Raw genomic sequence first — 12983 nt, 5'->3', positions numbered from 1 at the left:
TGTGGACCCTTCAATTACCCACCTCATTCTTCCCCATCCCAAAGCCCCTAATGCCAGCATTTAAGAAGCTGAAGCACAGGTATGGCCTTCAACCCTCTTAGCTTCCAAACGGCACTGTGCAGATCTTTTCTTGAGCTTGTCACATAAGAGAATAAACCCCAATAAAGCTGTCCCTCCCTTTGTGACTTGCCAACAGTTAAAAAGATGAAGTCATCAAATGAAAGTAGAAATAGTATTTGAAGACTGACCTCCTTCTCCAGGCTCTATCTACTGGAGGAGGTTTATAGTCCATCTGATACAGGCTTTTTTTTTTTTTGAGGTACTGGGACTTGAACTCAGGGCCTTCACCTTGAGCCACTCTACCAGCCCAATTTTTTGTGATAGGTTTTTTCGAGATAGGGTCTCTCAAACTATTTGCCTAGGCTGGCTTTGAACTGCGAACCTCCTGATCTCTGCCTCCTGAGTAGCTAGGATTACAGGCGTGAGCCACCAGTGCCCGGCTAATACGGCCTCTTAAATTGATCTGAGTCTATAAACCTTTTTTCTATTTTTGGACTTTAACAGGAACTACACTGTGTCTATGTATGAAGATGGTGTAAGGAAAGCCACTGAAAGCTGTTGAAAAATGGAGGGAGTGAGGGTAGGGGGAAGAGAGAGCAATAGAGGGGTGAATCTGATCAATGTAGCATGTATTCATGTGTGAAATGCCACAGAGAAACTTTTTTGTATAATTAATATGCACTACTTAAAAAAAAAAGTAAAAAGAAGGACACCCCTTTGTCTACGTTTTCAACACTATAATTTTAAAATGGCGAAAGTGTTTTGGTAAATTTCCTTCCTCATTCATAGTTAAAGTAGTCCAAGAAGTTTAAATGACTTTGAGGGAGACATCTATAATCATGCAAAGAAAAATCTTTTTTAAACGCAAGCATTTGCTGGGCACCAGTGGCTCACACCTGTTGTCCTAGCTACTTGGGAGGCTGAGATCAGGAGGGTCACAATTCGAGGCCAGCCTGGGCAAAGAGTTCTTCAGACCCCATCTCCAAAATAACCAGAACAAAATGGACTGGAGGTGTGGCTCAAAGGGCAGAGCGCCTGCTTTGTAAGCATGAAGCCTGAGTTCAAACCTCAGTCTCACAGGAAAAAAAGACAGAAAACTAGCATTTGCCCATCTCTGCTATAGCAGAATGAGGGCACTCCTGCCCTTCCCACTGAACCACAGCCCAAAAGCATCTTGTCTCTCCCACCCTGGCCTACATTGATCCCACCCCTGAAAGCTCAAGTTTTGGGGCTTATCCAGAAAAGTAAAGTATGTTAGCTTTTTCCAGAAAGACTCAAAATTGTTGCCTTTATATATTTGAAAGTACCTATTTCCTTCTAACCCAAGATATCTTCCTGCATACGTGGGAATAAAAGTTATTTATGCCAGGTGCTGGTGTAACCCTAGCTACTCAGGAGGCAGAGATCAGAAGGATCACAGTTTGAAGCCAGCCAGGGTAAATAGTTCGTGAGACCCTATCTCGAAAAAAGCCACCACTAAAAAAGGGCTGGTGGAGTGGCTCAAGGTGAGACCCTGAGTTCAAACCCCAGTACCACAAATAAATAATAAATAAATAAACAAGTAATAAGTAAAAGTTATTTATGAGGAATGACTGTGAAATTCCTACAAGCTGCATTGTTGGCAGGCTGGTGTACCTCGACCTCCCATGGGTGGTAGGACATCTCTGGCCTCCCCTCTCCTGACTCCATGCTACCTACTGTGCATTCAGCGAGGGCACAGTGGGCCTCTGCTGTGTGCCCAGATCTCTCTTAGACTCAGGAGGACTGAAGAAGGAAGCATCCTCAGGATCTTTCCAGCTAGGAGGGAGATGGGGTGCAGCGCTCAGACACCATGGGACCAATCAGCACCTAACTTGTGCATCGACAGCCTGTGATGAACACACTGGGGACAAGGAGGGCTCCAAGCCCTGATGTGTGGTCAGTGGTGTTTCTTCCCCAGGCTTCCCATCCCACTGATAAGGGACAAACAGGTTATGTGGGAGATCCACCCAGTTTCCAGCTAGAGGATCGTCTCTTGGGGATTAATTCAGGATGCAAAGTTTTCATTCACATCCTCCACTCCCCTTATCCAGGTCCTCTCTCAACTGTGGCTGGAATTCCCAGGATTCTTTATTAAAATACTTTCCCAGACTTCCCTTTCAGAGGCTGGCTGTTTTTATCTTTGACAGCAGACTGGCCTCTGTCCCTGTAGCTGGACAACATCAGACACAAATCATACTCAGAGCATTCCTGTGCACAGACATCCCCAGGGAAGGGTGTGGGAGGGAAGGTGCCAGTGACACCTACCCCTGCCCCCAGCATCACACAGCCAGGGATGGTCCACGGGACGACACTTTTTTCTTTTCTTTTCTTTTTTTTTTTTTTTTTTGGTGGCATTGGGGTTTGAATTCAGGGCTTCACACTGGCAAAGCAGGTGCTCTATTGTTTGAGCCACACCTCTAGTCCTTTTTGATCTGGTTACTTTGGAGATGGATCTCACAAACCATTTGCCCATGCTGGCCTCAAACAGATCTCAGCCTCCCTAGTAGCTAGAATTTCAAGTATGAGCCACCGGCACCAGCTCAGGAGGGACCTTTTGCAAACCATTTGCTCCACCTGGCTTTGTTTTATGACAGCTCAGAAAGATGACAGGGACTGGCAGAGAGTAGCTCAAGTGGTAGAGCACCTGCCTAGCAAGTGTGAGGCCCTGAGTTCAAGCCCCAGTACAAAAAAGAAAGAGAAGGAGGAGGGGAAGGGGAAGGAGGAGGAAAAGCAGAAGAAAAAGGAGGAAGAGGAAGGAGAGAGGGAGAAGGAGAAGGAAGAAAAGACAGGCCTGCCGGATTGCTCTGGAAAACTTCCATTTGGGTACCCCAACTTCCAAATCACCTGACACTTATTGGTTGGCTCCTAAAAATCAGTTATCCTGATTGAAAATTGGAAATAGTTTTAATGGAATTTCTTAAAATAGTGTTTTGAAAAGGAAATAATAAATTCCCACAAGAAGGAAATTGCTTTACGTTAGATGGCTTACTGTCTCTAATCCTTTCAGGAGTCCAGTTGAAGGGGCAAGTTCATTAGTTTTCTCCAATTTTTTCATAATGTCACAAACCCAAAAGCTAAAAGAGAAAGACCAGGTGACATGCTCTCGTGGTTGTATGTCAGCACAGGAGCTCAACCCAGGTCTCCTCTTTCCTTCTTATTGTGTGTTCACTTCACGCACGAATCATAAACAGAGCCCAAACTCACACAACCCACCTTCACTGGCCCTGTGTCCCAAGATGTCCCTGGAGCATGTCCCCTCCGTTGTTTACAGTACGGGAGGCCTGGAAACAACCACAGGCCTGCTGCCCTGGAATTTGGTTAACTGAACTGTTCCATACTTGTCATTAAAACAAAGTTACTGAAGAGTGTTTGTTGACATGAAAAACTGTCCATGTCAGGGTAATACAGAATGTGGCCGGTATGCTGTCACTTTTGTAACTATGTAGAAATAAAATGCATAGGAAACAGTGTGAAAAAATATGTTCTAAAAGTTACTCGTGGTTATTTTTAGGTGCTTGGATTACACGTGGTTTTATTGTCTTCATTACCTGGTTTTTCTACAGTAAGAGTGCACTTCTTGGGTTTTTTTTTTTTTCTTTTTGCAGTATTAGGGCTTGACCGCAAGATCTCATGCCCTCTAGGCAAGTAATCTATCACTTGAGCCACGCCCCAGCCCTTTTTGCTTTATATGTTTTGTTTTTGAGATAAAAAGGATCTCTCTGACTTCTCCCAGGGCTGGGCTTGAATTTGAGCTCTCTTGCCTTCCTCCTCCTGAGTAGTTGGGATTACAAGCATGCACCACATGCCTGGCTTCATAGTTTTAAGAGTATTTCATCAGGAAGCTCTCATGATTAAAGGACACGTAGCATTTTCAGCTTATCTCATCATTAACTGCCTATGAATGGAGGATAACAGTAAGTCCATCTCACAAGCTTACTGATGGCTACTTTCAGCGGATGCCTTTAGGAAACAAGGTTATTCACAAACAGCACTGTGTCGGAATTGCTTTCACAGAAACCTTATATAGCACTGCTCAAACATCAAGCAAACTCAATGGACAGTTTCAAAACCACTGCCCTGGCCACCTTCAAAGGGCGCTCTCTCCCTCATCAGAGGCGAGCACCACAAAGGCCTCCTCCTTCACTTCTGCCTGGTCCCTGAACTACTCCATCCACCCATAGTGCTCATTCCTCTTATCCAGTCCACTGACCAGGTCTCGGCAGATGGCTCTGATCTTCCTTTATCACTTAAGCCTGGTGGCTTTCAAACTCCCTGCACTGAGGAAACACTGTTCAGAAGATTTCTTACTGTGAGGCACAGGAGGAGGGTTGATAAACCTCCTAAATGGCCTGGGACAGTTTGTCTATCATCCTGCCTTAATTATTAAAAGCCCACTTTTCCTCTCACTATAATGTGCCCTGGTTTGGACAATAAATTTTATAGTCCTAGTAATGACAAGGAGCTGTTCTGCTTGAGGACTGTCCCTTGTCCTTTTTCCTGCTTCTGAATCTTGATCTATAACCATCTTACATTTAGTGCCAAATCTTACATGAAACTTGTTTGCTTTTTATTCTTCTGGTGAGAACTCTACATTTCGTAATGTGGACTATCACCTGGAGCTTTTCAGATGGGTGGTCTGTATATATTTTTATATATTGCTAACAGCCCGTCACAGTTGAATCTGAACATTCATTTCAGGTTGAGAAAAAATAAGTGTGAACAAGACACATCCTTACCAAGAAAAGAACAAAACCAGGCTAGAAGCATCTCCCCATTCATAGATGGTTCCCCCCACCCTGCTCACTGGCTCTCCGAAGAGCCACACCAGAGCTGGAATCTCCTCGATTTTCCTTCGGAGAGAAAGCGCCGTTGCCTTGGAGACTGGCCGGCGGGCTGGCATCAAAGGACTTGGCTGGCCCTGCTCCCCCGGCTGACTACCCACGCTGACTAATTCAAGTTTGGGGTGGTTATGGCTTTGTTTGGGATGCAGTGATGGAGGGGAGAGGGCAGGAGAAACTGAACAAGACAGCTAGTTATCTTTCTCAGGGAATACACCACAAGTGATGGACGATCATTACGATGCTGGGAGCCAAAGATGCTGAATCAAGTGCTCACGTGCCCCTGTTTTAATTCAGTTCAGAATTCCGTGAGCTGATTCAAGAATATCTCAAAACATGCCACCTGCCAGCCACCTACAACTGTTAATCATGAAGCAGCAGCAGCCGGCATGGGTGGCACTTCTATTCTAAGCCTCTTTTGTGGTCTCCGTGCTCCAAGGACACCATCAGTGTCCATCTAAGCCTTTGTCTGAGCCTCTTGTCAGCTTCATCAAGGTTTCCATTCATATCAGTATAGCTTGAGTGTCCCTTATCTGAGCGTTTCAGATTTCAGATTTTTAGATTTTGGAATATTCACAGATATATAATGACATATCTTAAGGATAGGACCCAAATCTAAACATGACATCGTAGCTCCATATACCTTATATACATAGGCAGAAGGTCATTTCATTCAGCATTTTTATTGGACTAGCACACGAGGTTGGGTGTGGAATTTTCTACCTGTAGCATCATGGCAATGCTCTGAAAATTTCAGATTTTGGAGCATTTCAGATTTCATATTTTCAGATTAGAGCTCATCAACCTTTACTTAAGTAAACAAACAAGGAGTTGTGCATTGTGCCACAAACCCGTAATCCCGGCACTCAGAAGGCAGAGGCAGGAGGATCTAGACAAGTTCTAGGCCAGGCTAGGCTACATAGCAAGATGCTGTCCCCAAAACAAAACAAATGACAAGATAAAACAAGCAAAACACTTCAGATTGCTTTTGAAGACTAATCTGAAAAGGAAATTTACGAGTCATTCGAATCCAACTTCCTCATTAAGTAGGTGAAAGGACAGAAACTAGGAGATGAAGACCAAGACTGTGAATTGTCCCACCAATTAGAGGCACAACAGCACCTCCCGACTGCTGGGATTTCCCAGCCACATTCTGTTGAGTATAATAACTTAATGCACAAGTATAGTTTAATGCATGATATTGAAGTCTTCAGTGAATGGAAGGGTAAAAATGACATAAAATACAGTCAGTCCTCAGATCCTCAGGAGATTGGTTTTAGGACCTTGAATTCCTTACATAAAATGACATGATATTTGAGTATAAACTATACACGACCCCATACACTTTAAAGCATCTTTGGTCACAGTACAATGTAAGTGCTATGCAGATCAGTGTTAGATAGCATTGTTTAGGGAAAGGTCTGTAGACATTCATTTCTGATGCAGTTTTTAAAATATTTTCCACCCGTGGCTGCTTGAATTTGCGGGTGGGTGTGGAACCTGCAACTAGGAAGAGCTGGCTGTAATTTTCTTAAGTCGTGGAAGATGGGCTCTTCGAACACTATGCTTTGTGTGCCTTGTCCCAGAATGAGATAACACTATTCCTGATTCTTTCCAAAGGCATCCATGGTGGAAGACCACAAGGAAGAATTCCTGAGAAATCTCCTGAGTCAGGCACATTAGCAAGGTGAGTGAAGTGTTCTGAAGTCTGGCACCTCCCGGCTGACAATGCCAAACCCTAGCTGACAATGGGGCAGGGAGCGGGGGAAGGGTTTAGTAATGAACCTGAGTCATGGAAACCTAGGAAGTGACTGAAAGAGAAGCCATAATTAACTTCCCGGGTAACAGCTGAGTCTCTCGGGAAAATGCTTGCGGGAGCATAGGTGTAAACAATTTTAGGAATGAATAGTGAATGACTATTGGCAATCCGATGGGGGGACTTTGTATGGGGGGTACCCTGTTATTTTAATTAAGGAGCTTGGTTACAAATGTGGAGGGAGAAACTCGGGTTGTGATGAAGCAACCTACCTAGTGGCGTTTTGCACTGTGGCTGGGAATAGGCTGGCGTGAATATTTATGTGGTGAAATGCGACCCCTGGTGGTCTGATTCAGGACAAAAAAGTAATCATCCAACTCGACCTGTGACACAAATGCAGTCAAGGAGGTGGTGAAGAAAAGGCCACAGTACTTTTCTTAGGGTAGTTAGGTGCCCTAAGACTGTTTCGTTCAAGAAAGCTGGGCAGCTTGCCCAACCTCCCATCGGCCCACGGCTCACGTTGGAATGGGAGGGACCACTGGGGGCTCCTGGAATCACCATTTCTGGTTCAGCAGCCTGAGTGACGCCCAAGAGTCTAGGTTCGGTTTGGGGGGTGTGTTTTGTTTTTTGGTGCTTCTGGGGTCATGTTGTGAGCAGGTGCTCTACCACTTGAGCCATGCTGTCAGCCATTTTTTGCTTTAATTATTTTTCAGATAGGATCTTGCACTTTTTGCCCAGGACCAGTCTGGACCTCCATCCGCCTACGTATGCCTTTCTCTTAGCTGGAATCACAGGTGTTCACCACCTTGCTGGCATACTTGTCGAGATAGGAGTCTCACTTTTTGCTCAGGCTGGACTGAACCTTAATCCTTTTGATCTCTGACTCTTGAGTAGCTGGGATTACAGGACTGAGCCACTGTGCTCAGCAAATCTGCATTTCTGATGAGCCCCCAAGGTGATGCCCAATCTGAGAGTTGCTGGGGTCTCCAGGGGAAGGCCCCTGCCAGTGGGGTGACCCAGGGCAGTGCCATCTGAGGCTCTTCACTCTGGAGACTACAGGTCCTTAAGACAGAATCCTCACTATGCTTCAGGCCTTCAAGGGGTCACAGTTCCTTCCTGCCTCAAACACGGAGAAGCCAAGACACCTCTTTCTTCTGCTTCTACACCCTTGCTCTGCCTAAGGTCATCCTTTCCCCCCAGGAAAGCGTCCTTCTGGGGAGACAAGCCACCTCCTCCTACTGGAGGAGCAGCTACCTCAGGCTGGCATCTGCCTGCATCCCTGGATTGTACATTAGCCAAAGCCTCAGTTCTTTCCCGATGCTCCAAGCATTGAATGCAGCAGGCTCTTCCAGACCCTCTACTGCCCAATCTGCTCCTGCGGTGCCGTTTGCATGCCATCTGCTGCTCACTCAGCGCACCCGAGGCTGACTGACTCCAGCATCCTGGTTTAAGTGCAGGAGGTGCAGTTACACCCCAATTCCAAGAATTCAATGTATTTGGTTAGAAAAAAATTTTAATATAAAGTATTTTTAACTGGGTGTGGGATGGAATAGACATGACAGAATGATCACAGGTGCCTAATTACACATGTAAATGAGTTCAATTTCATAATCTTCCCTGAATTCCTTTATTTACACAGTTAACATTTTATGCTAAGCCATACCACCAATGCATTTAGGATTCATTTCTTTTTACTCTGACATGTCAATTCTGAAATAGTATAAGCAATTTAGAACATTTTGATATAACCATTTTTTTTCAGTTATTCCATTTACCATCATAACTGACCTACAAAATAGACAAGGGGTACACATCACTCTCATTTGAAAACTGTAATTAATCGCCTCCATCCAGCATACGAAGTCCCACAATGAGTCAGTTCTCTGGGGGAAAATATCCTGATCTTGAAGGAACAGGTCCCACAGATCTAGAATATAAGATCAAAGTACTAAGGTAAGGATATTCTGAAGGTGAAGTCAGAGCTGACATCCTGCTAGATCAGCAAAGACTTCCTGGAGGAAGCAGCATGCACGCAAAAGGGAGTAGATGTGAAACCATGGCAGGGCAGTAGTCAAGAGACTGTGCAGACAGAAACAAGGCCACCAGCAGAAGCCAGGGAAGCAGGAGAAAGGAGAGTGGCCAGTAGAGTCACAAGGGAGGCAGGAAGCCACCTGGGCCAGCCAGATACCACCAATGCCCAAAGATGAGAGTGCATTTAGTTTTGGGTTTCATAAAATTTTTCAAACTTACACAAAGGTAGAGATACAATGAACCAATGCCCATTCAAAAGTAACCAATGTGGCCACACTACCTTTTTTGCTGTGTGGCTACTTTCCTGAAATAGCCTACAGCAACCCCCAGGCCTCATGGGATATTGCATTATACCTTGCTAAGAAATATGGACATCCTGTTTGTGCTGTTTTTGTTTTAATTTCATCAATGTTCATATATTATATTCATAACTGAAGAGGGACTAAATGTTATTTTGTGTGTGTGTGTGTGTGTGTGTTATTCTTCGTGTTCCAGTTCCTTTTACATCAATACTCATGGGTAGGCTGGCTAGGCTGAGTTGGATCAAGTCTATTGAAGGCTAAACCTCCACCACTTATTTTTGTGACACCTGTTTTAATTTACTTTTAAACAGATTATCTGAGTTGATCATTACTGACGCAAGGAAGGCAGGTTATTTATAGTCTCATTTCATAGACAAGAAAACAGAGGCTCAAAATGGCTACCATATGACTTTGACCCTGGGTTTCTGCTAAGACCTTCCTTCAAAATCCACAGGAAGAAAGCTTTGCTCCCAGCTCCTTTGTTGAAGTTCCTACTGAATACCTAGGCCTGACCTACCTGGAGGTCTTCTCCTGCTCTCACCCAGATTAAACACCCTCACCGGAGGTAGGCCATGCTCTGTCCTGGCATGGATGCTGCACAGAACGATGCACAAGGGACTCTTCAGCTTGGCAGTGCGTGTAAGTGACAGAATTTGCTGGGAACTTAGCTCTCTGGGAAGAAAGCCATATAGACTGTTCTCCACACACCTACTTACAACAGTCCTTAAGAGCCACATAGCAGGCTCTGGTATCAGTTCCACAGCTTCCCCCTAAAGAAATGGGGAAGACCATTTGTGGGGATGGCTGCAGGGACCATCCCCAATGGGTCCTGTGTGCTTTGGCTGGAACACTTGCTTCCTGTTTCTGCTTCCCCATCCTGCTCACAACCAGGAACAGAATTGGTGCCTCAAGTATTAGGCTTTAGTAGGTGGCTAGACAGGCCAAAACAAAAATGCCCCAGCATTCTGATGAGACCTCACACAGAGCCAGAAAGCCAGGCCACCACAGGCTTCAGGAAAACAGGTGGCCTGAAGAGGGAGTAGCCTAGAGTGGGAGAAAGACCCTTCTCCTAAAAGTCTGTGTGGCACATGGGGGCTAGAGTTCAACCTGGATCCATCAGGGTGGGCAGTCTGAAAGCCTCAGGGATCCCTCACCCATGGTAGTAGCAAGGCCACTCCTTCATTAATGTCACAGGCAGAGGCCAAAAATAGGGACTGAGCCTTGACACAGTGTTTCCTGGAATCAATTTCTAGAGGATCCAGTGGAGATCAAATGCATGTGAGCTCATTTCCGCCTACATGCTAGGAGTGGGTAGTGATCTGTGTGTGATACAAACACAGGGGTGGAAGCCAATCAAAGGCGTGCCCCAGAGGGACCCGCTGAAGCACCTATCTCTTGATCCACAATAAGAGCTTAGTTATCACCATAGATATTACAAGTTACTTTTCATTGGTGAAATAAGTTTTCAAGATGTGTGGACTGGCTAGGAACACTGCAATCCTTCCTCTCCTAGCATAAACAGCATATAAGGAATTAGGGAGATGAAGTGCCTATCTGTGGAATAGTTCCTCAAAATGACTGCTGGACTGTTCTGTAACTGGGGTGACCAATCAGAAAGTGGCTGAAACACTGTACAATCTGTTCTAGCTGAATTTTTCACACAAGGTGCCTCCAAGGCATCTAAGTGGACAGATACATGGGATTTCAAGCTTACTGAAGCAGGACAAGCGTCTTGTTGTCAGTAGATGTTGACAGTGACTTTCCCAGTGCCATATTCTACCTGTTAGCAAATCTGTGAGAAAAGATACCTAGAGGCCTCACTCCTTTACAATCAGAAGAGGTCACAGATAATCTGTCAAAAAGAAACTCAATAATCACGAACGATCAAGTCAATTTGACTTGAAAAATTTGCTATGATAACTCTAGTAGTCTCAGAAATAGTTAGGGAATGTCTGAGCAAAAGCTGAGTGAGTTCTCAGATAGAGTCCTGTAATGAGAACACAGAAGAGGCCTGAGAAGTTTGGGCTTAGCTTTACAGGCCAGAGCAGGCCTGCCACAGCTAATGTGCTCAGTGAATGTGTGGATTTCTGATCTCAGGTAAATACCACAATTTAGTTTGTAAAAATCAATTTCAAAGCACTTTTTAAAATCTTTATTCTCTTCCAGATCATAAAAACAATACATGTTCCCTATAAGTCTTTCATTAGAGAAAATAAAAAATACAAAAATCTCCCTAGAATCCTACCCTCAGAGATAACTATCACTGTCTTTAGTAAGTATTCTTCCAGGTTTTTTTTAACACAAAGAAGTAAATATATACTATTTTGCCCTTGCACAAATTTTCAAAATAGTTCTGACAAATAATTCAACTGACCATCTTTTCCAGAGAACTTTAAGCATGAGACCATCTTTTCCAGAGAACTTTAAGCATGAGTTTTCAAAGAGTGAACCACATAGTAGGAGGGAAAAATTCTCTTAAGATATTCTTACAATTCACTATTAAATATTGTCCAAAGTATTAAAAGTGACAAAGCTTTTAAAAAAAAGATAATTGGACCCAAAGAAAAAAATGGTTCAGAAAATCACCCCAGTTGCTTAATAAAATAAAAACTCCTAAATTCCAATTACACTGAGTATCATAAAATGGTTTTAAAATTCAAATAAGAGGGTCTGACGGTGTGGCTCAGTGGCAGAGTACTTGCCTAGCATGTGCCAGACCCTAGGTTCAATCCCCAGGACTGGAAAAACAAAACAAAACAAAAAATTCAAGCCTGGCACTGGTTAGTTCACACCTGCCATTCTAGGTACTTGGGAGGCTGAGATTGGGAGAACTGAGGTTCTAGGCCAGCCTGGGCAAACAGTTATGAGACCCCATCTCCAAAATAACCAGAGCAAAATGGACTGGATATGTGGCTCAAGTGGTAGAGCACCTGCTTTGCAAAGCTCTAAGTTCAAACCCCAGTCCCACCACCCCCCCCCAAAAAAAAATCCAAATGAAATGAATAGTCACATCTTTATCATAAAATTATCTACAGAAACATTTACAATTCTCATTAAAGAAAGAAGGGCCAAAGAACAAAAAAAGAAAGGGAGGCAGAGCAGGATGAGAAACACAGAGCACAGTTCAGCTGTTGGAACTGTCAAAGGACAATTTTGATTCAACCTCCCATAGCTTCGTCTGTAGTGCTATCAAGACGTCTTCCATCTGAGTTGAAAGAGAATATAAACACAGATACGAATGTGACTGAAATTGTACAGGGCTAAGTGATTAAAATATACACTGTGAATGCAACTTTGAATGACATTTGCACACAGCAGATATTCAATATTTAACAAAACTAGAGCCCTAAGTCTCATTTAAATAAAACACAGCTCTATTAACTATAGGTGTCAACCTGGAATCCACAGCTATGCACTCATCCCATCTTGCTTATCTGCCATGAGAAGCTGTGAACACTCAGCAAGACGTCTGTTCATACCAAGCAAATTGAACAAATAAAATACTGGTATGATTCAAAGCTATATTTGTATTTTATTATTTTAAGAATATATACTGTTTTGATTTTGGCATGAAATGTCATTGTTTTGTCAATACAGCTTTATCTTAATTCAGAGTTTGGTTCCCCAAAAAAACAATTTTACTAACAACTGAAATATAAACACTCTCTTTCTGTGAAAGTGCTAAGATCAAAGAGATGACATTATGACAACTATTTTAGGAGCATTCATTCACTGACAGGAAGTTGTTCAAACAAAGAAATAAAATGTGCAGAATAAAATTACCTGTTTTAGAGAGTTTTCTATTTCAACTCTGCTCTTAAGATTAAAAAGCTCTTTATCTTCGGGCTCAATTTGCTTTTCAGAGGACCCTAAAGTATAACTGAAGTGCAGTACAAGGTTAAAATATGAAAAGGGAGCAAGTACTAAGTTTATAAATATTAAATATTGATATTAAAACTGTAAATACATAATACT

The 12983-nt window shown here is 43.5% G+C and overlaps 1 protein-coding gene across 3 annotated transcripts in view; it reads right to left on the bottom strand.

The window, feature by feature from the left end:
- The window catches only part of Mis18a (MIS18 kinetochore protein A), a 42530-nt gene that overhangs the window by 20357 nt on the left and 9190 nt on the right, over positions 1–12983 (bottom strand). Inside the window, exons 4-5 of one of the 3 annotated variants that reach the window (XM_020165690.2) lie at positions 12792–12888; positions 7196–8602 (exon numbers count right to left, since the gene is read on the bottom strand). The exons of 1 other annotated variant lie outside the window; for it this stretch is intronic. In XM_020165690.2, the coding sequence (XP_020021279.2) occupies positions 8495–8602; positions 12792–12888 (205 nt within the window). In that variant the 3' untranslated portion in view covers positions 7196–8494. Of the gene's footprint in view, positions 1–7195; positions 8603–11145; positions 12214–12791; positions 12889–12983 lie in introns of those variants that run through there. One more of the 3 variants, XM_074072810.1, reaches the window with a different exon arrangement.

This window comes from Castor canadensis, chromosome 5 (genome assembly GCF_047511655.1).
Source record: "Castor canadensis chromosome 5, mCasCan1.hap1v2, whole genome shotgun sequence".
NCBI lineage: Eukaryota > Metazoa > Chordata > Mammalia > Rodentia > Castoridae > Castor > Castor canadensis.
The sequence above is the reverse complement of the archived record's forward strand: the minus strand, read 5'-3'. Positions and strand labels throughout refer to the sequence as shown.